This window comes from Dreissena polymorpha, chromosome 6 (genome assembly GCF_020536995.1).
Source record: "Dreissena polymorpha isolate Duluth1 chromosome 6, UMN_Dpol_1.0, whole genome shotgun sequence".
NCBI classification, from domain to species: Eukaryota; Metazoa; Mollusca; class Bivalvia; order Myida; family Dreissenidae; genus Dreissena; species Dreissena polymorpha.
Genome location: NC_068360.1, coordinates 115327054 through 115354377, shown reverse-complemented (window position 1 = coordinate 115354377; position 27324 = coordinate 115327054). Strand labels below are relative to the sequence as shown.

The 27324-nt window shown below is 36.5% G+C and overlaps 2 protein-coding genes across 8 annotated transcripts in view; one reads left to right on the top strand and one right to left on the bottom strand.

The window, feature by feature from the left end:
* The window catches only part of LOC127833809 (uncharacterized), a 104067-nt gene that overhangs the window by 64316 nt on the left and 12427 nt on the right, over window positions 1–27324 (bottom strand). The window lies entirely within an intron of this gene.
* Window positions 1–27324, top strand: part of LOC127833811 (S-formylglutathione hydrolase-like) — a 67375-nt gene that overhangs the window by 39270 nt on the left and 781 nt on the right. For 2 of the 7 annotated variants that reach the window (XM_052359263.1, XM_052359270.1), the window contains exons 3-7: window positions 21235–21333; window positions 23137–23261; window positions 23639–23703; window positions 24355–24508; window positions 26718–26885. The exons of 1 other annotated variant lie outside the window; for it this stretch is intronic. In XM_052359263.1, the coding sequence (XP_052215223.1) occupies window positions 21235–21333; window positions 23137–23261; window positions 23639–23703; window positions 24355–24508; window positions 26718–26885 (611 nt within the window). The remainder of the gene's footprint in view (window positions 1–21234; window positions 21334–23136; window positions 23262–23638; window positions 23704–24354; window positions 24509–26717; window positions 26886–27324) is intronic. 4 more of the 7 variants (XM_052359264.1, XM_052359271.1, XM_052359265.1 and 1 more) reach the window with 3 other exon arrangements.

Genomic DNA, 27324 nt, shown 5'->3' with positions numbered 1-27324 from the left:
TTATCAAATCAATTATCGGCATGAATAAAAATGCAAACAGCAATTTTATAATATTCATATTGACTAACAAAAACGCGTTTGAATGGCGAAAAACGTTTGTTTTATATTGCTAAACAGGGTTCCGGATAAAATATAAATGTCTATTATATAATTATATTCACATAAAGTTCACACTGTTACTTTTGTGCATGTCAAATATGATTGCAACAAAAGCACGTTGAACCGTGGAATCGAACAACTATTAACTAAACCTTGGAAACTCAGTCTTATATCCAAAATCGTTATTCCAATCGATTTTCCTATCATCAAATATAGGTTAATATAATATATTTATGTAATAGTAAATATTTATTTATGGCCAGATTGGAGTATAAGAAGCGAATAGCTTGCTATATCAATCATATGCAGTCATTTTAATTGCTGATCAGAAATAAACATTATTATAAGATAATATTATATCAAAAGACATATACACGACATAATGCACATGCTTGATGACGTGAAATTATCTCTTTTTTGTATCCCCTGATGTTTTGAAAACCAGACAGCGGACAGGCGATATTATTACAGCGATATTTGAACGCGACTGTCGCGCAAAATATCGAGTATCGCTTCGTTTGTCTAGTGTCGCGGTCTTAAATTAGACCGCGATACACGAGATTCGCACTTTGAACGCGACACTAGACACACGAAGCGATACTTGATATTTGTCTTGACAGTCGCGGCGATACTTGATCTTTTTCTTGACAGTCGCAGCGACACATGATATATTTCTTGACAGTCGCAGCGACGCACTAAATATTTAATTCGATATATCGACTTTTGGCATTGTGCGTCGCTGCGACTGTCAAGAAAAATATCGTCGCGACTGTCAAGAAAAAGATAAAGTATCGCCGCGACTGTCAAGAAAAATATCAAGTTTCGCTTCTTATGTCTAGTGTCGCCCTTGATAAAAGAAGGGCGAGATTATAGATGGCACTATCCGGATTCCCTAATTTTGCACGTATTTTCGTCTAAAGAAAACAATATTAAATTTCATTCTTGTGTCACGAACTTATTTATTTTCTTGCACTTTTCTTATTAACAGTCAAGGTTTATTATATTTGCTAACTTATTAAAACTCGAAGCTATATGGTTTAAATTTGAAACATTTTAATAATATAAATGTTGTAGAAGGTTTGTACTTTATGGATATCATTGGTACACATCTGAATAAAGGCAACACATTGCTCATCTGCTGCTGAGCGTAAGGCGAAAACAGATGAGCTTCTCTGGCGCCTGAACGCAGGCGAAGATGTGCCCTTCGAGAGACAAATAATCTTGTGTCTTCCGAATGCGTGTCAGCACACCTGTCACCCGATTGGTGTTGGAGAGGTAATATTTTAGAAAAACCTAAAGCGCAAACGTTATTTATTTTGAAATAAAGATAACGTAAATATCTCTCGTTTTTCTTGTCCTCGTACATCTTTTACTGTGGCCATAGTCGACTTGCAGTAATAACAATGGTGTCATTTGTAGAGTCATTTACTGTGGCCATAGTCGACTTCCAGTATAAACAATGGTGAAATTTAAAGAATCATTTACTGTGGCTATAGTCGACTGGAAGTAATAACCGGTGGTGTCATTTTAAGAGTCATTTACTGTGGCCATAGTCGACTTGCAGTAATGGACGTTGGTGTCATTTTAAGAGTCATTAACTGTGGCCGTAGTCGACTTCCAGTAATGATCAATGGTGTCATTTTAAGAGTCGTTTACTGTGGCCATGGTCAACTTTCAGTAATGCACTATGGTGTCATTTTAAGAGTTATTTACTGTGGTCATAGTCGACTTTTAGTAATGAACGATGGTGTTATTTTAAGAGTCATTTACTGTGACCATAGTCGACTTGCAGTAATGAAAGGTGGTGTCAGTTTAAGAGTCATTTACTGTGGCCATAGTCGGCTTGCAGTAATGAACAATGGTGACATTTTAAGAGTCATTTACAGTGGCCATAGTCGACTTTTAGTAATGAACGATGGTGTTATTTTAAGAGTCATTTACTGTGGCCATAGTCGGCTTGCAGTAATGAACAATGGTGACATTTTAAGAGTCATTTACTGTGGCCATAGTCGACTTACAGTGATGAACAATGGTGTAATTTTAAGATTCATTTACTGTGGCCATAGTCGACTTGCAGTAATGGACAATTGTGACATTTTAATTGGCATTTACTGTGGCCATAGTCGACTTCCAGTAATGAACAATGGTAACATTTTAAGAGTCATTTACTGTGGCCATAATCGACTGGAAGTAATTACCGTTGCAGTCATTTTAAGATTCATATACTGTAGCCATAGTCGACTTGCAGTTATGAGCAATGGTGTCATTTTAAGATTCATTTACTGTGATCATGGTCGACTTGCAGTAATGGACGATAGTGTCATTTAAAAAGTCATTTACTGTGGCCATTGTCGACTTTGAGAAATAAAAAATGGTGTCATTTTAAGAGTCATTTACTGTGGCCATAGTCGACTTGCACTAATGAACAGTGGTGACATTTTAAGAGTCATTTACTGTGGCCATAGTCGGCTTGCAGTAATGAACATTGGTCACATTTTAAGAGTCATTTACTGTGGCCATAGTCGACTTTTAGTAATGAACGATGGTGTTATTTTAAGAGTCATTTACTGAGGCCATAGTCGGCTTGCAGTAAAGAACAATGGTGACATTTTAAGAGTAATTTACTGTGGCCATAGTCGACTTACAGTAATGAACAATGGTGTAATTTTAAGATTCATTTACTGTGGCCATAGTCGACTTCCAGTAATGAACGATGGTGTCATTTTAAGAGTCATTTACTTTGGCCATAGTCGTCTTTCAGTAATGAACAATAATGACATTTTAAGAGTCATCTACTATGGCCATAGTCAACTTGCAGTAATGAATGATGGTGTCATTTTAAGAGACATTTACTGTGGCCATAGTCGACTTGCAGTAATGGACGTTGGTGTCATTTTAAGAGTCATTTACTGAGGCCATAGTCGACTTCCAGTAATGAACAATGGTGTCATTTTAAGAGTCGTTTACTGTGGCCATGGTCAACTTGAAAAAAATGAACGGTGGTGTCATTTAAATAATCATTTGCTGTGGCCATAGTCGACTTCCAGTAATGAACGATGGTGTCATTTTAAGAGTCATTTACTTTGGCCATAGTCGACTTTCAGCAATGAACAATAATGGCATTTTAAGAGTCATCTACTATGGCTTTAGTCAACTTGCAGTAATGAATGATGGTGTCATTTTAAGAGTCATTTACTGTGGCCATAGTCGACTTTTAGTAATGTACGATGGTGTTATTTTAAGAGGTCATTTATTGTGGCCATAGTGGAATTACAGTAATGAACGATGGTGTCATTTTAAAAGTCATTTACTGTGGCCATAGTCGATTTGCAGTAATGAACGATGGTCTCATTTTAAGAGTCATTTACTGTGGCTATAGTCGACTTGCAGTAATGAACGATGGTGTTTATTTAAGAGTCATGTACTGTGGCCATAGTCGACTTCCAGTAATGAACAGTGGTGACATTTTAAGATTCATTTACTGTGGCCATAGTCGACTTCCAGTAATGAACGGTGGTGTCATTTTAAGAGTAATTTACTGTGGCCATAGTCGAATTGCAGTAAAGAACGATGGTGACATTTTAAGAGTCATTTACTGTGGCCATAGTCGACTTGCAGTAATGAACGATGGTCTCATTTGAAGAGTCATTTATTGTGGCCATAGTCGACTTTCAGAAATGAAGGATGGTGTTATTTTAAGAGTCATTTACTGTGGCCATTGTCAACTTTCAGTAATGCACTATGGTGTCATTTTAAGAGTTATTTACTGTGGTCATAGTCGACTTTTAGTAATGAACGATGGTGTTATTTTAAGAGTCATTTACTGTGACCATAGTCGACTTGCAGTAATGAAAGGTGGTGTCAGTTTAAGAGTCATTTACTGTGGCCATAGTCGGCTTGCAGTAATGAACAATGGTGACATTTTAAGAGTCATTTACAGTGGCCATAGTCGACTTTTAGTAATGAACGATGGTGTTATTTTAAGAGTCATTTACTGTGGCCATAGTCGGCTTGCAGTAATGAACAATGGTGACATTTTAAGAGTCATTTACTGTGGCCATAGTCGACTTACAGTGATGAACAATGGTGTAATTTTAAGATTCATTTACTGTGGCCATAGTCGACTTGCAGTAATGGACATTTGTGACATTTTAATTGGCATTTACTGTGGCCATAGTCGACTTCCAGTAATGAACAATGGTTACATTTTAAGAGTCATTTACTGTGGCCATAATCGACTGGAAGTAATTACCGTTGCAGTCATTTTAAGATTCATATACTGTAGCCATAGTCGACTTGCAGTTATGAGCAATGGTGTCATTTTAAGATTCATTTACTGTGATCATGGTCGACTTGCAGTAATGGACGATAGTGTCATTTAAAAAGTCATTTACTGTGGCCATTGTCGACTTTGAGAAATAAAAAATGGTGTCATTTTAAGAGTCATTTACTGTGGCCATAGTCGACTTGCACTAATGAACAGTGGTGACATTTTAAGAGTCATTTACTGTGGCCATAGTCGGCTTGCAGTAATGAACATTGGTCACATTTTAAGAGTCATTTACTGTGGCCATAGTCGACTTTTAGTAATGAACGATGGTGTTATTTTAAGAGTCATTTACTGAGGCCATAGTCGGCTTGCAGTAAAGAACAATGGTGACATTTTAAGAGTAATTTACTGTGGCCATAGTCGACTTACAGTAATGAACAATGGTGTAATTTTAAGATTCATTTACTGTGGCCATAGTCGACTTGCAGTAATGGACAATTGTGACATTTTAATTGTCATTTACTGTGGCCATAGTCGACTTCCAGTAATGAACAATGGTAACATTTTAAGAGTCATTTACTGTGGCCATAATCGACTGGAAGTAATTACCGGTGGAGTCATTTTAAGATTCATTAACTGTGGCCATTGTCGACTTGCAGTTATGAGCAATGGTGTCATTTTAAGATTCATTTACTGTGATCATGGTCGACTTGCAGTTATAGACGATAATGTCTTTTAAAATGTAATTTACTGTGGCCATAGTCGACTTTTAGAAATAAAAAATGGTGTCATTTTAAGAGTCATTTACTGTGGCCATAGTCGACTTCCACTAATGAACAGTGGTGACATTTTAAGAGTCATTTACTGTGGCTATGGTCGACTTGCAGTAATGAACGATGGTGACATTTTAAGAGCCATTTGCTGTGGCCATAGTCGACTTTCAGTAATGAACGATGGTGTCATTTTAAGAGTGATTAACTCTGGCCATAGTCGACTTGCAGTAATGAACAATTGTGTCATTTTAAGAGTCATTTGCTGTTGTCTTAGTTGACTTGCATTAATGAACAGTGGAGACATTTTAAGAGTCATTTACTGTAGCTATATTTGACTTGCGGTTACGAAAAATTGTTTGATTTTCAGAGTCATTCACTGTGGCCATAGTCGACTTGATGAAATGAACAATTTTGTCATTTTAATAGTTATTTACTGTGGCCATAGTCGACTTGCAGTAGCGCTCATCACATGCACGCGCACTATCAAGTTGCCTGATTATATATTTATTATCGATGTACATTAAACTTATAAACCATACGTGTAGTTGATTTATTTATTAAGTACACCATACACATCCATATTTGACCAATGAAGATAGAAGACTAGAACCAGTACATATAATTTCATTCGTATTTTAAAATGAAATATATGTTATTACTATTTACTTTTTATCTTTTACTTCTCCGACGTCTTTCTAAAACTAAATGTGCCATAACCGGTCTTTCTCTTCCATAACCGGTCTTTCTCGTTTATTGCCATACAACTATTGTCCATAGCCGAAACAGCCAATCGAAACAGCGAATGGAAATTCAGGAAAATGGAAAAGAGTGTTTCCCGACGGTTACATTACATTCACCTCTGTGTTGGGCTCAGAACGGACTATTGTTACGAAAGCGTTTCATTCATGTCATGATCATTCCAAGCGTTCATCATTGAGGTTACAGTATACTAAACAATCTCTTGCGACGGTTACATTGCATTCACTGTATTAAAGAAAACCATATCATAACATGATATCTTATATCAGTTTTAATTCATTATTATAAAATTGATATGTTTTTTTAATGTTAAGATACAAACATACATACACACGTCGAAGCGATTCCTAACGTCACTCAATACAAATTTTGTTCAATTGTTTACTTGTGAAGTGCGTGGAATGATTCAATCTGCGTAAATGGGCAATACAATAGTTCCAAAGAGTTGCATTAAACCTCGCAAGTTTTTGCACGATTTATCGTACATTAAAAAGTCATATTTCTCAATTTAATGCATGCGATGTTATATATCCAATCAAATATACATTGAATTGAACTAAATGTAAAAGTGTTTTCATGCATTTTGCTTTATAATTATGCAGTTATTATACCCCCATTACTGGTAATTGGGGCTATATAGGAGTCACTTTGTCGGTCTGTCTGTCTGTCGGTCTGTCTGTCCCGAAAATTTCATCCGATCTTCACCAAACTTGGTCAGAAGTTGTATCTAGATGATGTCTAGGCCAAGCTTTAATATGGGTCATGTCAGGTAAAAAACTAGGTCACGGGGTCACTTAGTGCGTTTTGAACCGAAAGATTGTCCGGACCATAACTAAGTCATTTATCGTTAGATTTTAAGATGACTTGGTACATTTGTTCAACATCATTGGACGGTGTGTCGCGCGAAAAAATTACGTCAATATCTCCAAGGTCAAGGTCACACTTTGAGTTCAAAAGTCAAGTGCTTGTCCGGGCCATAACTTTGTTGTTTATTGCGAAGCTGTACAATTATTTGGCACATTTGTTAATATTATGGGACGGTGTGTGGCGCGAAAGAATTACGTCGATAACTCCAAGATCAAGATCATACTTTGAGTTCAAAGGTCAAAAATGGAGCTTGTCCGGGCCATCACTATTTCTTTCATTGTGAGACTTTAAAATCATTCGGCAAATTTGTTCACCTTAATTGGGCGGTGTTTCACGCAAAAGAATTACGTGGATATCTCCAAGGTCATGGTCACGCTTTGAGTTCAAAGTTCGAAAATGACAATAAATGAGCTTGTCCGGGCCATAACTATGTCGTTCATTGTGAGATTTTAAAATCATTTGGCACATGTGTTCACCATCATTGGACAGTGTGTTGCGCGAAAGAATTACTCCAATATCTCCAAGGTCAAGGTCATTCTTTGAGTTCAAAGTTCGAAATTGGCAATAAATGAGTTTGTCCGGTCCATAACTATGTCGTGCATTGTGAGATTTTAAAATCATTTGTCACACTTGTTCATGTTTATTAGATAAAGTGTGTTGCGCGAAAGATATACGTCAATATCTCCAAGGTCAAGGTCACACTTTGAGTTCAAAGGTCAAAAATGGCCATAAATGAGCTTTTCCGAGCCACTATCATTGCAAGGCGTGTCATACTAAAGAATTAGTTCGATATCTGCAACATAAAGGTCACACTTTTAGTTCAAAGGTCAACAATGGCCGGCCATAACTATGTCATTCATTTTGAGATTTTAAAATTACTCTGTACGTGTAATGTTCACAATCATTGGATAGCATGCAAAATAGTCTGTGCCAATGCTGCATGTGGGGGTATACGACACATCTCTGTGACAACGCTCTAGTTGAATTAGACATTTAAAAAATAGTAATACGTTGATAACGTTCATTTGTCTTAATCAATTATGTACATAGTAAATAAAAATGCATACTTAACAATGGCACCGTACTCACGCACAGGAAACCATTCTGACTAAATGACCGTCAATGTGTCAAAATGTTCAATTAATTGAGTCTATAATAATTAGATTGTCCGACTTGCGACCGCAGTTAGAAGGTGATTCGCTGGTATGCCGTTACTGACATACGTGTGTGCACTTAATACTGATAAACCAGCAAACCCAGAAAAGGTTCCAGTTGATGAACCGACAGCCTTAGTATAACTGACATAATGTTGAAAACGGCGAAAACCCTAACTGAGTTGAACACAACTAAACCAAAACCTTATTGTATTGAACGCAGAGTGCCTGAAGATGTGGATAGTGTTATATGAATAAAACATAGTACAACCATGAATAACACAATTTGTAAACTGTCTAAAATTACTATATTAATATTTAGTACGATTGGTAATCATCATCGGGAAAGTATATTATTTGTTTCAAATGTGATTTCTTTAACATATATCAATATATTTAAAGAGTACAATCAAGCTAACTTAATTATGAGCTGTATTAATGGAATGGATCATGCACTTAATCAAAACTTCTATGTAAGCTTTAGCAAAAGTGTGTGAAAATAACAATCATGAACTGAAAAGGTTAAAATGGGGTATTTTCTTTAATATGAAAATAAATTGATTATGAATATCTTAATCCATTTTATAGTCAATGCTTTCAATAAAAAATGCACATTTGAATCTTTCAAATACGTTTTGACTTGAAAAGCTAGGGATCCATTAAGTTTTTAAATACCCCATTGTTTCAACGTTTCATCTGGACCCATCTTTTCAAATACTGATAATATCAACGTGACAGGCTGATCATTAATGATTCATGCTGAACTCAAGTGAGAACATGTTACGCTTTTAAACATACGCAATGTCTTCCGCTGAATCATTTTTGGTCAGTTTAGTGCATACATACTGACTCGGTAAAACCTTCTATATTACCTCTATTGGAAAATTATACAATTCTACTACCTCATTAACTTAGGCTGCCATAACTAAAAGTAGAGCTTTTGATATTATGTACTCTGAGCAACATAAAAACACGTAGTGTAAACTAAACTAAAGCTAAAGTTCCTTTTCTTCTCTATATTATTTTTACCACAACGATTGCAACGAGGGCCAATTTATTAAAACGTAAGTTAATAATAACCATATCCAATTTTGAAACGCATATGATAAAACTCGGTAGATAAAAGACTATCAAGAAACAGAACAGTATAAAACTGATAACCAGATTAAAAACAGAAATATTGTAAAGGTTGCAGGGGATATATCAGTGAAAGGGGGGTCCATGAAAATTACATATCTTTAGGGTAGGTGTTACCTATGGTCTTTAAAAATCAATTAGGTATTTATAAGATGTATTTCTTGTGTTAGGTTGTAGAAAGAATGTCTCAAAATTTTGGAAAAAAACATTAAAACTAGCCACAGCTCCATAGCAAGGAAATTTTGAATCTTCAAAAAGGAGGTTTTCACTTTGGTCGGAAGTCAATATTTCACGCTGCAGAAACAGAACAAAACTTTGAAGGTAAATTGTGAAAAATCTAAACGTATGGGAGACACTTTTCTAGGTAAATAAACAAAGCACAGGGATGAAATTAATGAGTAATGTAGCCAAAACAAGGATTGCATTCTGTTTGAATGTCTGTGCATGCCATGAAATGGGTCAAATTTCTCAATTTTTCATTAAAAATGAGGTGGGTGGGGGGAAAGATCAAGGGCCATAGTTTCACAAGTGAAGAAGCCAGCCTTGTCTTTGGTTGTATTTTCAATGTATATTGCCTATGTTATGACACTGACACAAAAAGGCTTTCTTGTGTCACTTTCTGTTTTGATGCAATTGATTTGACTGTTTGCGGCCTTTCGGAACTCGAAATTTGGTCAAAAATATATCCCCTGCCCCCAAAATATTAAAACACTGGTTCCGTGCTTATTGTGTACTTACAGGTCTTACTATGCAAAACTTTGTGATGAATGCTGGTTCCCAGCGGGTGACTGCAGATAGAGGAATCATCTTGCTAGCGCCGGATACCAGTCAACGTGAGTCTTTACCTGTGGAACGAGGTACATGTTCTGATAGAAAATAGTTCTACATCCCTTTATGATCTTTCTGAACTTAGGACCCGGGTCTTGATGAAACTTCGAATCTGGCTGTGTTTCAAAAACTAGGTCATTAGGTTTTGAAAAAAAGTCGTTACAACTCAAGTAGCCACATTTATGTAACCGTACAACAATACTGCAATAATAACTCATGAAGTCTTAAACTGACTTACAACACATAGTAAAAATAAGAAGTTGGAATTTCTTGTGTAAGACCCATATCCTCCGTTCAAATGTCTTGGTCAAACTTAGTTTCAAATATTTATTTTGGTCGTTAAGTCACAATACACTTATTCCAGTTCCGATGTAATTAAACGTAAAGTCTTCAAAATTAGTGATCGAGGCACAGAAAAGTAGATAAAAGTGGCAAAAATAATAAAATATGCATCAAGTGGAAATGTTTATTGTAAATGTTTCTGTTCTATTTGGAAGACATATATAGATTTTTTCATTTGGAATATATTATAATTCCTTGGCATAACATGGTACATGTGAGGTATTAGAGCTAAGTACATAACATTAGCTAAAGATATGAAATGATTATGAATACATGGGTTTTCATTTATATATCGTTAGGTCATTACTTCAATGTGGTTTATTACCTGTTAATTATGTTGATAAGTATAAGTTTGAACATTATTTACTGTTTGCTATTTTATTAAAGTTCAACGAAATCTAATTGGTATATCAAATCATTATACATATACATTGTTTTCACAGTTTTCACCAATGACCTATTTTATTTTACCATTTTCATCAGGCAAATCACCTGCATCATCGTCCATCAAGAACTCTGTCTCCTCACCTACTTGGAATGGATCCACCTGCTGTTGACAGGGATGTATATTATCATCAAATAAAATATTTTCCAGAAATTATATCGCATTATACAGGTAACTCGCTTGTATTTTTATTAGAAAACTTCTCTCCCTCACCTGTACAAGCACACATTTCGAAGCTAAATCACAGACATTATAGTATCTTTCAAATTTATTATAAGAATAAGCCTTATTAGGAAATGTTTTGGTTGATGTGTGTATGGTGTATTTACAGGAGTTCCTTCACATTTTTTATAATGATACAATCATACAATATTGAACTATTTATGCATAGTTTTTCAGTTTGCAATTATGGTATGGTGAAATCTACATTTGGATGGCTGAGCACGTAACCAATTCATCTGACATAGAAATGTTTATCAGATGCAATCAATTTACGCTCCTTATTTTGCAACAGTACTTAAAGGTTTCGTAGAGAGTAATAACATAGTTATTGTATTTCAAATAACCAAAGTCTTACTCTTAGAGTATTTGACTGGACAGCAAGTGCTCTCTGTAGGAGATCTGTGAAGAAGTATATCAGGACGCCCTGACAAGAAAGAAATTATGATGTATAAGTCTAAGAATACAAGAGATAATGAAATTGAGATATGAAAGAAACTGTGTTTAAGCCTGAAAGCACAGGGCTAGTGAAAGTGTATTCTAGCTAATTATAAATAGAAACACACCCAAACCACAAATGCTGAGTTTATTTGAAAGTATAAATATAGTACTTGTTACAGTACAAGGAACTCTTTTCTTAACATTTAACCTGTGTACAATAAATCAAGCAACAATTAGATCATTTTTTTAAATTTATTATGTTTCCTATGTATTGCATCTTCATGTCAAACTGAACCTGGGCACTGCATAGAAAAATACAAATCTCACTTGAATTTAAAAAAAGGGAGATAATGACACACCCTATTTTTGATTATTATTATATTTGAAATAGGTAGAATATTTTCATATCTGAAACATTTGATGTTTTAATTTTATCACTTAAGACTTGATAAATGTGAAAGCAGTTTGCTCCACAAACTGACTTACTGAGTGAATGACGAACAGACCAACAGAGCAACTCCAATATAAATGCTCTCTCAAACTTCATTGTTTGCCAGACAATAAATATCATCGCAAAATATGAATGTGCTCATATTAAGATCACCATGTAAAGACTGATCAATTCAATATAACCATAATATTTGGATATAGGTGGTCATTTCAAGTATGATATTTACCCAGTATTACAGTCCCTAGAATGGTTGCAATCGTAACAAAATCTGAAAAAAGTAAACACTCATCTATCTATTGGTATTAATAATTACACTAAGTTATTGTTGCACATTTAATTGCAGGCAAAGACATAATCTACCGATTACGATGTCGATGTATATCGACCTCATATTTATAGGAGTAGGATTATTGCAACTAAAACAGTGTATTGATCTATGGTCACTTCAAATAGCTTTGGTATTGGGCTAGCTCGTTAGCAACGCAGTTAGAGTCTGACTACCACTCTAGAGATCCAGGGTTCAATTCCCTGTCGGAGCTCAGGATGCTTCACTATAATGGCGACGAGGCGAACATAAAGTGGGTGTGAGCTGTTAAATGGTTTCTTGGTGGGCCATGATGATGCAAGACAAGCTGTAGCGGGCGTGTCTGGGCCTTGAAACATTAAGAGGCGAGATAGTGTCGTGATTTATGGTCACTTCCAACAGCCTTGCTATTGGGCAAGCTCTTTAGCGATGCTGTTAGAGTGTTTCACTACCACTCTGGAGGTCGCGGGTTTCATCCCCCGTCGGAGCTCAGGATTTTTTACCTTAAATTGCTTAATACAATCATACATTTATGAAAACATAACATATGAAATTGTTGTACAGCATTGCATGTAAACAATCCACATCTTTTTCAGTTGATCTGAGTCTGTAGCCATCGCATATCGATGGTCCCAATTTAAAATGTCGAACCTACAAAAACACAAGTTTTCAGGAGACGTATTTTTGTTAAACATTTCTTGCACAAAGTCAAATAAAGATTATTTTAAACATTTTTAAAAGTGTCGCATGATGAACCATGTTCGTATGGAACTAATTTGACGTTAAGTTAATAAATCTGCTGTAAAATGTATCTTCGTCATTTAGACTTGCATTTATGTGATGTTTCGGCAAATTGGACAGCTTATTGTAAGAGATTTTGTTTCAATAGAATAAATTTGTCCATTTTTTCCGTAAGATATAGCAAAGCAATGCGTGTTTTTCTGTTTTACACGGTGGAACAGAGGTGACAACCGCAATTATTTATTTATAGTGTGGCCTCAACTTAGTAACTTGTGGGAACAATTTTTAAAATAACTTGTGGAAACAACTAAGTACGTTGTCCCCACAACTGTTTAAGTTGAGACCTCAGCTTAGTAACTTGTGGCCACAACTTCATAACTTGCTCCCAAAACTTCAACCTAGTAATTTGTTCATTTAACTTATTAAGTTATTCCTTCAACTAAATAACTTGTGGAAACAATTTATTTATTAAGTTGAGGCCTCAGCTCAGAAACTTGTGGCGACAACTTCATAACTTGTTCCCACAACTTATTAGTTGTTGCCTCAACTTAATAACTTGTGGGACCAACTAACTATGTTGAGGCCACTAATTTAAGTTTAACCAATAAGATCGGGCGTTTCATCTTTACCGTTTTATCACAATTAGTACCCCTTATTTTACTAGATGCTCGGGTTCGAGCACTATCCCTGTTAGCTATGGATCCCCCGTTCGAGCCCTATCTGAGCACTTGCCATGTAAGCCATGGATTTCAGATTTGAGCCCCTATCTGAGAGATCGCCAAGTTAGCGACTTGGTTCAGGGTTTGAACCCTGGTGTGAAAACTAGGCACATAAGCGACGGATTCCGGTTGGGAATCCAGGTCTGATACCCCCCTTTTTAAACGATGGGTCTTTGGGTTTTAGCCCCAGTCTAAGGACTTTCCCTGTAAGCGACTTGGATCCCAGTCTGAGCATTCGCTCCCTACGTAACGGATCCTGGTTTGGATGCCCTGCTTGAGCACTCACCCTGTATGCTATGGGCCCCGGGCTCAAATCCCGGTTTAAGTACTTGCCATTTAAGCGAACGGACCCTGATCAAAGTCCTAGTCTTAGCGCCGGACCCGAAAAATGCGGGATTTATAGCTTACAGGGCTAGTGCTCAGACCGGCGCTAGAACCAGAACACCCATAGCTTGCGAGGCTAGCTCTCATTTCGGGACTCGAACGCGGGAAATGTTGCTTACGAAGCTTGTGCTCATTTCGGCAGCCGGTCGCTTAGAAGGCGAGTGCTCAGTATGGTATGTTAGCGACGGCTGTTTGGTTCAAGTCCCTGTGTGAACCTTTAGCTTTCGGTGCGAACGCTCAGACTGAGGGTCGCAACCGGGATCCTTCCCTTACTGGGCAAGTGGTAAGACACAGGCTTGAACCCGGGATCCATAGCTTTCAGGGCTAGTACTCAGACTGGGGCTCGAACCCGGGACCGGTCACTGTTGGTGCAAATTCTCACATCGGAATTCGAGCCGTCGCTTATAGGGTAAATCCTCGAACCGAGGATTGATCTAGAGACCCAAAGCTTTCAGGGCTAGTGCTCGTACTATGATTCGAAACCCGGGGCCGTCGATAACTCCTAATTAGATTTTCAGACCGTCGAAAACTTAGGCATCTTGCACTCGCCTCGTAAACGATGGTTCCCGGGATCGAGCTCCGGTCAGATGAATCGCCCTTTACAAGAAGGGTCCCGGGTTCAAATCCAAAAACATGGGACTCGAAACCGGGATCCGACGCGTACGTTGCAAGTGCTCAGACCGGGGATGGAACCCTGAACCCAGTCGCAAACAAGGCAAGTGCTCAGACAGGGACTCAATCCCGGGATCCATAGCTTACAGGGATAGTGCTCAAATCGGCGCACAATATTACGCGTATACAGGTACTAAACGTGATAAAACGGTAAAGATGAAACGGCCTATCTGATTGCTTAAACTATGTTGTGGTCGAAGCTTAATAAGTTGTTCCCACAACACATTAAGTTGTGGTTATAACATAGTAACTTGCGGCCAGAAGTTATTAACTTGAAGGAACAACTTACTATGTTGAAACCTCAACTTAATAAGTTGTAGGAACAAGCTATTAGTTGCGGCCACAAGTTACTAAGTTAATACCTCAACATTTTATATTATTTTGATATCTTTTTGCGTTTATCAATGCTATAAAATGTACATCATTTATTTTTTTTATAAGCGAACGTTTACGTTTCGTCAATTTGCCTTAACATACATGGCTATATTGATACTTTAATATATTAATAAGCGCGCAAAATGCCGACGTAACAATTTTTTTCAGCTTCGTTATTTTGACTTCAAGCAATTGCGGTTCGTCATTACATCACGTGACTTTATGGAGCTGTTGCGATTGGTTAACTATTTTGTTGTTTTGGGGGTATATGTGCATTGATTTCACGCTTTGCACAGTATCAAAATCGCGAAATGCCAAAAATGTAGGTTCGTCATTTTAAATTGGGACCATCGATATGCAAGTTATTTCATTTTTAAGGGACTGCCTGAGACAAAACAAGAAATTAAATGTTTCGTGTCAACTTCGTCCATGGGCGCAGACATCTTGGAACAACATTCTTATTAATACGCCTGGAGGTTAATGCGTATACGTGCCACTAACATTTTATTATATAATTCATTAATTCTAAGTACGTTTTGAATAAATATAATGAAGTTTTTATTAAATAGTTGAATATTTAACAGATTGCATACATTAGTTTGCGAACTATGTTTTTGGAGATGAATGATTGCTTGGACGTTGTTAGGTCATTTGAAGTTTCCGGGGACGATCAACTTATTTTCTTTCAGATTATTTAGAAAGTAAGGATTGTCATTTAACCAGTTATTTATCTCGGTGTAATTGATAGCTTTGTTGATTGAATTGTTCAATACATTAACCGAAAGCATAAGTTATTAACGAGGGAAAAGAGCATATTAAATTCTGCAGTTCGGCGTTAACAAAGACTTAATCCGCTGTCAAAAAATCCTATACACGCCTTTTTAACTTTTCAAAGAAGTTATTTTAATCTCATCTTACCAGTTTTTGTACGGATAATTGTCAATTCTTAATTAATAATATGAATGTTCATTTTAGGAGAAAAATCTAATGACACCTGATACCACTAAGAAATGTCTTAATCTGTTTTTCTTGTCTAATCCTTCTTTAGCTGAAACAGTTAAGGTCATTCCAGGTTTTAGTGATCACTGCATCCCTTTTGTTGATATTTTATCTTCTGCTATAATAAATTGGAAAGAGAAACGGAAGATTCTTCTGTTTGACAAGGCTAACTGGTCCGAAATTAAAACTGGTTTAATACATTTTATAAATGTAAACAATATAAATGATATGAATGTCCAGACGCTCTGGGACAATGTCAAAGTCTGTCTTTACACACTTATTTAAAAATACATACCAACTAAAACTGTTTCTGACAAGCAGCATCTACCATGGCTGAATTCCTGCATTAAAAAGCTAATGAAAAAACGTGACCGGACTTAAAGCAAAATGAAAAAGACTAAAAATTGCACTTTACTTCCAAAAATTAAGATCAGATCACAAATACAAAAGAAAAGTCGTAATTCTCATTGGGACTACATGAACAACATAATATGTGATGAAACAGAACATAAACAACATGGGACAACTAAACGTTTTAGGGGTTCGTAAATGATTTAAAAATGACTCCTGTGGTGTAGCACCTTTGAGGGATGATGGGGTCTTAAAATCTAACCCCAAAGAAAAAGCTGAAGTCTTAAATAAACAATTTTATTCCGTTTGTACTAATGACACAAACAGCTCATATCAAGATCTTGGTAATAGTTTGTATAAAAACATACCATCAATTAATATTACGGTAAATGTTGTTAAGAAACTCCTACTCAAACTTAACCCTTACAAGACCGCAGGGCCAGATCAAATCAAACCCAGAATCTTGCGGGTATGTGCAAATGAAATCGCACCTATCTTTACAATACTTTTTAACAAATCACTTATTTCTGGTTCTGTCCCTTCTGACTGGTCCATGGCTTTTGTAACTCCTATCTTTAAAAAAGGTGAAAAGTACCAAGCTAGTAATTATAGACCAGTCTCAATAACATTTATTGCCTGTAAATTGCTGGAACATATTGTTGTTAGTAACATTTTAGACCATCTTAACAACTGTAATATCCTGGTGGACAACCAACATGGTTTTCGTGCCCGGCGGTCTTGCGAATCCCAACGTTTGGGTTTTATCATGGTAGCTTCTACCATGCAGAGAGACCAGATGGATGTTGCCATCATGGATTTTAGCAAAGCCTTTGATGTTGTTCATCACAGTATATGGCCAGCATTAATCAATGCTACATTACTGGAAGCATGCTCATGCTGTCAGATATAGCATTAGGGCTTAGCTCCATAGAGGATTGGATGTGGGAAAATTATTGAACAATTTAGAAACATTACTGAACTTGATTAATTCAATTATAAACAGGTGTGAAGAAATAAAAGTGTGTTGGCTTTAGTTTAAATAGGAGGTTGCTTTACAGGTTTTGTTTGTTAATGGATTGACTTGAAGATCTCCGTTGTTCAAAAAACGTGTGTCCTGGGGACTCTCAATTGGTTTCAAATAGGTGTCATTCAAATCTATGCGTACAACAGGGCTCAACATAAACGGTTGTCCTATTGCCCCTGGCAAGTAAAGGTTGGGTCCGGACAAGTTATTTTATAATCTAGTTGTCCGCCCAGGCAAGTGCTAAAAAGAACAAAGAGCATGTAATTTAGACTTTCATTAGACTTTAATTGCAGTAATCATTTTGTTAAATGTTCAAAAATAAAAAAGGTTTTGTGGTGTATCATTTTGATCTTTATTAAAAAATATGAGGTTTACAGTTTATGTGATATTTCATGTTTGGGCAAGCGGCTTTACGTTCAGGGAAGTAGATTTTCTAAGTACTTGCCCGGCAGGGCAAGTTGGTTTGTCGGTTAATGTTTAGCCCTGACAAATACGCTTTATTAAGTGTTTCCGAGAGCTCTGTGACCACAGATTAAAACTGGAATAGACTTATATTTGTTTTTAATAAATAAACCAACAATTATATATTCATTCTTTATTTGAATGCAATACTGAATGTAAATGCGCCATGAAGTTTGGTGTGTACATCCCACCACAAGCAGAGGTCAAGAAATGTCCTGTATTCTATTGGCTCTCTGGTAAGAATAAGTTATTTGCCATTTCTTTGCAAAAGAAATATAAAACCAGAAATGCAGTAAGATGGAGATATCTTGTATTCTCCATTAAATGATCAGGAGTTAAACTGCCACGTGTTATGATATAGACGTTTAATGTTCCTTTTATACCTAATCATAAAATATGACATTTCTGCAGTGAAATAACAGCAGTGAAAATAACACAATTGTTCTTTTCACCTGTGAAAAGAACAAATTTTCGGAATTCATTTTTCTATTTTTTAGATTATCATATCAAGATGTACTTCCCTTGTTTATATCCTTGTTTATATTTTTTGTATGATCACGAGTTAAATAAAATCGATATTCCACCGAATTCAACACATTTTCTTTTAATTTTATGCGTTTTTAACCGTTTATTTACATTGTAAAAGAGTTCAACTGAAGAATTTCCCTGGAATAATGACGTCATTTTGTCAACAAAAGGACGTCATTTCGTCAACACAATGAAATCATTTCAATGTATTGAGGCACCCTCGTAAGAAAGGGTCTCTTTTCAGCGAAAGGAAAATAAAGCATAAAAGAAACAGAAAATTTGTTCATGTCAGTGGTAGATCGTTCGTTATTAGCTCATCTATTTTTTGAAAAAAAAATTATGAGCTATTGTCATCACCTTGGCGTCGGCGTCGGCGTCCGGTTAAGTTTTGCGTTTAGGTCCACTTTTCTCAGAAAGTATAAATGCTATTGCATTCAACCTTGGAACACTTACTTACTATCATGAGGGGACTGGGCAGGCAAAGTTAGATAACTCTGGCGTGCATTTTGACAGAATTATGTGTCCTTTTTATACTTAGAAAATTGAAAATTTTGGTTAAGTTTTGTGTTTAGGTCCATTTTATTCCTTAAGTATCAATGTTATTGCTTTCATACTTGCAACACTTCCTAACTATCATTGGGGGACTGTGCAGGCAAAGTAATGTAACTCTGACTGGCATTTTGACAGAATAATGTGCCCTTTTCATACTTAGAAAATTGAAAATTTGGTTAAGTTTTGTGTTTAGGTCCACTTTATTCCTACAGTATCAAAGCTATTGCTTTCATACTTGAAACACTTATTAACTATCATAAGGGGACTGTGCAGGCAAAGTTATGTAACTCTGACTGGCATTTGGACGGAATTATGGGCCCTTTATACTTAGAAAATTGAAAATATTGTTAAGTTTTGTGTTTTGGTCCACTTTACCCCTAAACTATCATAGATATTGCTTTCATACTTGGAACACTCGCAAACTATCATAAGGGTACAGTAAAAGGACAGGTTGCATAACTCTGGTTGTTTTTTTTACGGAATTATGGCCCTTTTTTGACTTAGTAACTTTGAATATATGGTTAAATTTTGTGTTTCGACTTTACTTCTAAAGTATCAAGGCTTTTGCTTTCAAACTTCAAATACTTTCATGCCATCATGAGGTTACTGTACCTGGCAAGTTGAATTTTACCTTGACCTTTGAATGACCTTGACTCTCAAGGTCATATTATTAAATTTTGCTAAAAAACTTCTTTATTTATGATTAGATTTGATGGCTACTTTGACAAAACTAATCTTACCTGACATACCACAATAGACTCCATCCAAACCATCCCCTGTGTCCTTTCCCCCCCTCCCCAAATCCCCACCCCCTAATTTTTTTTTAAGATCATCTTCTTTTTTTTTAAAGATCATCTCACAAATGACCACCACACCCTCACACTATACTATACCCCCCCCCACCCACCCAAATTGTTTTTTTTTTAAACGGTTAAAAAACACAAATATTTATTTTTATTATTTTATGTTTGGAATACCGTCCAACCATCGCACCCAAGAGTACCCCCAATTCCCACCCCCCTCCCCCCCCCGCCCCGAATTCCCCCCCCCTCGAATCCCCCCCCCTATTTTTTTTATTTTAAGATCATCTCACTAATGACCACCACACCCTCACACTTTACTATACCCCCCCACCCCCCCGAATTCCCCCCTATTTTATATATATATTTTTTAAGATTATCTCACAAATGACCACCACACCATCACTATACTATACCCCCCCCCCGAATCCGCCCCCTAATTCTTTTTAAGATCATCTCACAAATGACCACCACACCCTCACACTATTCTATACCCCCCACCCTACTCCCCCAATTTTTTTTTGAAACAGTTAAAAAACACAAATATTTATTTTTATTATTTTATGTTTGAAATACCGTCCAACCATCGCACCCAAGAATACCCCCTCCCCCCACCCCCCAATTCCCCCATCCCCCCTATTTTTTTTTTAAGATCATCTCACAAATGACCACCACACCCTCACACTATACTATACTCCCCCCTGCCCCCCATTTTTTTTAAATGGTTAAAAAAAACACAATTATTTATTTTTATTATTTTATGTTTGAAATACCGTCCAAACATAGCACCCAAGAATACCCTCCCCCTCCCCCCCCCCGAATTCCCCCCCCCCCTATTTTTTTGTTATTATTAATTTTTTTTTAAAGATCATCTCACAAATGACCACCACACCCTCACACTATACCCCCCCACCCCACCCACCCCCGATTCTTTTTTGAAACGGTTAAAAAACACCAATAGTTATTATTATTATTTTATGTTTGAAATACCGTCCTTCCTACCATTGCACCCAAGAATCCCCCCCCCGCGAATTTTTTTTTGCATTTTTTTTTCGCATTTTTGGAAGATAATGTAATAAATGTCCACGCCCCCACACTATACACCCCTCTTCACTCCACCCCTCCCTCCTTTGTGATTGAAAATGAGAGTCCCTTCACCTTTAAAAAGAAAATAGATGAGCGATCTGCACCCGCAAGGCGGTGCTCTTGTTTCACTCGTGATCATAGAAAAATATGCGCCACTCGTGAAAAAATATTTTTATGATTACTCATAAAATACCAAACGATCTTACACTGACATGAACAAATATCCTCTATTTCTTCCAACAGTTTATTTTCAAAAGCATCTTGATTTGACAATACTTGGTCAATAAAAATGTGTCCATAAGCAGCAGAAAGTATTGAGTGGTTCCGCAGAATTAAGTGTTTAAAGCAAGTTTTATCCCAGTAAAGAAAAAACAATTTAATTAAAACTTAAGCCATGCTTTAATAGTTTAAACTGATGATCAACTGGGTTCATGCTGTTTGTGTACTTACAGGTCTTACTTGCACTGAGCAGAACTTTGTGTCTAAGGCTGGTGCCCAGCGTGTCGCTGCAGAGAAAGGAATCATCTTGGTTGCGCCGGATACCAGTCCACGTGAGTTCTGACTTGAGGCATGGCGTACATGTTCAAATTAAATTGCTAAACCTTTTATGATCAGTCTATATTTGGAATCCAACTTTGTGCGTCATCACCCTTAAGCTTATTACCATTTTTGATTCAGCACTTGTTTCCGCGGTCTTTATGAAACTTGGACAGACTGATAATCTTGAAAATATCTATGCCATCTTAAAATTTTGGCTGTGTGTCCAAAAACTAGGTAACCAGTTCAAATCCTCGAAAAACTTGTTGCTGCTCTAGAAGTCACATTAATGACTAAATGTTGATTTAACTTTGTCAGAATGTTCACCTTGACAATCTCAAGGTCAAGTTTGAATTCTGGGTCAAGTGCGGTAAAAAAAGAAGGTCTCCTGTTCAAATGAAATAAAAATCTTGTTACTTACAAACCTTGTTACCTATAGCTGTAGAAACTACACTTAAGGCCCAACCTTAATGAAACTTTGTCAGAATGTTTATCTTGACAATATCTAAACCAAGTCCAGATCTGGCTCAAATGGGGACAAAAACTAATTACGTAATTAAGTTTACAACAATTGATGCACATTGAAATCAGGTGAGGGCTTCAGGGTCATGATGGCTCTTTTTTTACTAAATTTTGATCAAGGCTTAATATCCATTTTAAGGACCAAAAATATTGACAACATTGATGTCCATCAAAGATATCAAGCCAGCGAATTTCCTTGTTATTGATTTAACAAGATGTGAAAAGTATTTCATCAGCAATAATGTATTATCAACAGTTATGGTGAATTATTGATGTTACAGGAGATTGACCAGTGAATCAACAGTTATGATTAATTATTGATGTTACAGGAGAGTGACCAGTCAATCAACAGATATGATGAATTATTGATGTTACAGGAGAGTGACCAGTCAATCAACAGTTATGATGAATTATTGATGTTACAGGAGAGTGACCAGTCAATCAACAGTTATGGTGAATTATTGACGTTACAGGAGAGTGACCAGTCAATCAACAGTAATGATGAATTATTGATGTTACATGAGATTGACCAGTCAATCAACAGTTATGATGAATTATTGATGTTACAGGAGATTGACTAGTCAATCTACAGTTATGGTGAATTATTGACGTTACAGGAGATTGATTAGTCAATCAACAGTTATGATGAATTATTGACGTTACAGGAGATTGACTAGTCAATCAACAGTTATGGTGAGTTATTGATGTTACAGGACATTGACCAATCAATCAACAGTTATGGTGAATTATTGATGTTACAGGAGATTGACCAGTCAATCAACAGTTATGATGAATTATTGATGTTACAGGAGATTTACCAGACAATCAACAGTTATGGTGAATTATTGATGTTACAGGAGATTGACCGGTCAATCAACAGTTATGGTGAATTATTGATGTTACAGGAGGTTGACCAGTCAATCAACAGTTATGCTGAATTATTGATGTTACAGGAGGTTGATCAGTCAATCAACAGTTATGGTGAATTATTGACGTTACAGGAGATTGACCAGTGAATCAACAGTTATGGTGAATTATTGATGTTACAGGAGAGTGACCATTCAATCAACAGTTATGATGAATTATTGACGTAACAGGAGATTGACCAGTGAATCAACAGTTATGGTGAATTATTGATGTTACAGGAGATTGACCAGTGAATCAACAGTTATGATGAATTATTGATGTTACAGGAGAGTGACCAGTCAATCAAGAGTTATGATAATGAATTATTGATGTTACAGGAGAGTGACCAGTCAATCAAGAGTTATGATAATGAATTATTGGTGTTACAGGAGGTGTAAACATTGAGGGTGAAGATGATAGCTGGGACTTTGGGTCTGGGGCAGGCTTCTATGTGGATGCCACAGAAGAGAAATGGAAGACCAACTATCGCATGTATTCATATGTTACAAAGGAGGTTGGCAAGATTTGTATCAGAACCCTTTTATGAATTTTTTTTCTGAATGTTTAAGTGTCTTTATTTTGTAAGACAATACAATTGTCCATGTTTTCTATATCATGCTTATGTTCAGTTTGATAAAAATTGAAAACATAAATGTAAATCTTCACAAATGTTCACAATACATAGATGAAATGTGTGAAAAAATACTAATACTCTAATACAACTACAAAATAGCAAAACCTTCATAAACATTCAAAACAATCTCAATGAAAGCCGTTTAGTTTCAGACATCTTGCATCTAATCATTCTACTTAAAATCTTAATACATTGTAAATGTGAATGTTCTCTAATATTTGTTTGCTGGCAATTCATATATATGTTCTTTGTTTTAGTTGCCAGACGTTATAAATGCTAATTTTAGCAGTTTGCCAGACAAAATGTCCATATTTGGTCATAGGTATGTACAAAGCAGTTCAACTTGAAATGATTAATTGCTATCAAATGATAATCCAAATGGCATATTTAGCACAGTTCTTTCCCTCAAAATGAGGACAAAATGCTCCCTTTCAAAGAGGTGAACGATTTTCCATCTCAGGATGTTATCCTCTTATTGAAATGTCTCCAACACAAGAATATTTTCCTTTTTCAAGTGCAAAATTGAAGGTAGGGAGATTGATCTTATGGGCAAAACAACATCTCATGGTGGATAAGGATCCCATGCCTATATTTTAGCTCAACTAAGCACATAATGCTAATTGAGCATTTTAAGAGTCCATATGTTTGTGGGTCCATCCTGAAGGACTCCTTGTTAAGCTAAACTTTTCTCTGGTCTGAGCAATCCTTCCCACCCATTTGTCAGCGAAAGCGTTTTGCTCTGGTTAAGGTAAACATGCAAAATCAAGGTTCAATACCCATCCTTGCCACATAACGACAACATGCAAGGAGATTGGTGTCTGATTCAAGTAGTACAGTTGCCATTTGCTGGCACTGTGCACACATTGTACAAGTTAACCATGTTCACCCAGTATCAATGTTAATAGGTTAAGTGAGTGCCATGATGTGACTGAGAATCAGCTATAAAAAATCCTATAAATAATTGCTGTTCCAGTATGGGAGGTCATGGGGCACTCATCTGTGCACTGAAGAATCCGGGCAAGTTCCAGTCAGTGAGTGCTTTTGCCCCTATCTCCAACCCAATCAAAGCACCATGGGGGATCAAAGCTTTCACAGGATTTCTTAGAGGGGACCAGTCTAAATTGCAGGTAAGCAGTGAGTGCATTTCACATTATCTTGACCCATACAAGACCTTTCCAATACTTGCAAGGACAAACGATTAATGTAAGGCACATTGTGATTTAAATCATGTTTGACCTATTTAAGGATGATCGATCAATCAATTAACAAGGCTTTGACAGGAAGACCGAATGGAACAACCGTGGTGGTATATATATTTTCAATAGAGATTTAATAATTCCAAGTGACCTATTTTTAGCTCACCTAAGCACAACGTGCTCATGGTGAGCTTTTGTGATCGCTTTTTGTCCGTCGTCCGTTGTGCGTCGTGCGGCGTCAACATTTGCCTTGTTAACTTACTACACGCCATATTTATTGTCCAATCTTCATGAAATTTGGTCAGAAGATTTGTTTTAATGATATCTTGGATGAGTTAAACAATGATTACGTTTGCTTTAAAAACATGGCTGCCAAGGAGCGGGGCATTTTTCCTTAAATGGCTATATATGGTCATAGTAAAATTTTGTTAACACTCTAGAGGCCACATTTATTGTCTGATCTTCATAAAACTTGGTCAAAAGATTCATCCCAATAATATCTTGAACGAGTTCGAAAATAATGCCGGTTGGTTGAAAAACATGGCCACCAGGAGGCGGGGCATTTTTCCTTTTATGGCTATAGTAAAACCTTGTTAACACTCTAGAGGCCACATTTATTTTCCGATCTTCATGAAACTTGCTCAGAAGATTTGTCCCACTAATATCTTGGATGAGTTTAAAAATGGTAACCTTTGCTTGAAAAACATGGCTGCCAAGGGGCGGGGCATTTTTCCTTATATGGCTTTATATGGCTATAGTAATATCTTGTTAACACTCTAAAGGCCACATTTATTGTCCAATCTTAATGAAACTTGGTCAGAAGAATTATCCCAATAATATATTGGACGAGTTCGAAAATGATGCCAGTTGGCTGAAAAACATGGCCGCCAGGGGGCAGGGCATTTTTCCTTAAATGGCTATAGTAAAACCTTGTTAACACTCAAGAGGCCAATTTATTGTCCAATCTTGATGAAATATGGTCAGAAGATTTGTCTTAATGATATCTTGGATGAGTTCGAAAATGGTTACGTTTACTTGAAAAACATGGCCGCCAAGGGGCGGGGCATTTTTCCTTTTATGGCTATATAAGGCTATAGTAAAATCTTGTTAACACTCTAGAGGCCACATTTATAGTCCGATCGTCATAAAACTCGGTCAGAAGATTCATCCCAATAATATCTCGGACGTGTTTAAAAATGATGCCGGTTGGTTGAAAAACATGGCCACCACGGGGGCGGGGCTGTTTTCCTTATATGGCTATAGTAAAACCTTGTTAACACTCTATAGGTCACATTTATTTTCCGATCATCACGAAATTTGGTCAGAAGATTTGTCCCAATGATATCCTGGATGAATTCGAAAATGGTTTTGGTTGCTTTAAAAACATGGCCACCAGGGGCGGGGCATTTTTCCTTATATGGCTATATATGGCTATAGTAAAACCTTGTTAACACTCTAGAGGCCACATTTATTGTTCAATCTTCATGAAATTTGGTCAGAAGATTGGTCTCAATGATATCTTGGAAGAGTTTGAAAAAAATTATGTTTGCTTGAAAAAAATGGCTTCCAAGGGGCGGGTCATTTTTCCTTATATGGCTATAGTAAAATCTTGTTAACACTCTAGAGGCCACATTTACTGTCCGGTCCTCATGTAACTTGGTCAGAAGATTCATCGCAATAATATTATGAACGAGTTCAAAAATGATGCTGGTTGGTTGAAAAACATGGCTGCCAGGGGGCGGGGTATTTGTCCTTATATATAAATGGTTTTAGTAAAACCTTGTTAACACTCTAGAGGCCATATTTATTTTCCGATCTTCGTGAAACTTGGTAAGAAGATTTGTCCCAATAATATCTTGTTATCTCAGGTGAGCGACTTTGGGCCTTTCAGGTCCTCTTGTTTATATTATTCAATCTATTTACATACATTGTCATGGTCACCATTATTATTGCAGTTGTTATCATGACACTTATCATTATCATCAAAGCATTGTGATTTTGCTCATCATCATCATAATCATCATCATCATCATCATCATCATCATCATCATCATCATGTATAAAAATACCAATATATCAAAGATTAAAAAAGCAAGTAAAATGGCTTGTCATTTCAAATAATTAATGTATTTGGGCACAGGAGTATGATGCCACAGAACTGGTGAAGAAGTACATTGGTCCTGCCCTTAATATGCTTGTTGACCAGGGAAAGGCAGACAACTCCTATGTGGAAGGACAACTCCTGCCTGACAATCTGTCAGCTGAATGTGCGTCCAACAATGTGCCAATCAATCTGAGGATGCATGAGGTAACCTTGTAGTTATATTTTTTTTACAACCTTTAAAGTTTTAAAGTTAAAGTTAAAGAAATAAATTGTATAATCTGTACCACTACAAATATTGCCTTGCATAAAATAAGCCATAAAAGTAACTCTTGTGCTATGCTGCCTGTCTCTGTTACTTTATTATTACTATGCCCCACTACCCGCCATACAGTTTGACAAGTTCACAATGTGCTTGTTAGATGAAATGTAAACCAATTTGTTTCTGCATGCTACATAGAGAATTGTTTGACAAACAATCATGCACATTGGTTTAATCTTTACTTGTTATGAAAGAAAATACCTATATAATTTGAGGTCAAAAGGTCAAGGTCATGGGTGTCACTTTTGATTCAAGAAGTCCAGTTTCCAAATCCTGGGGACTGGGGAAGGCAAAACCTTTTATTCTACTTTTTGCCTTGCAACT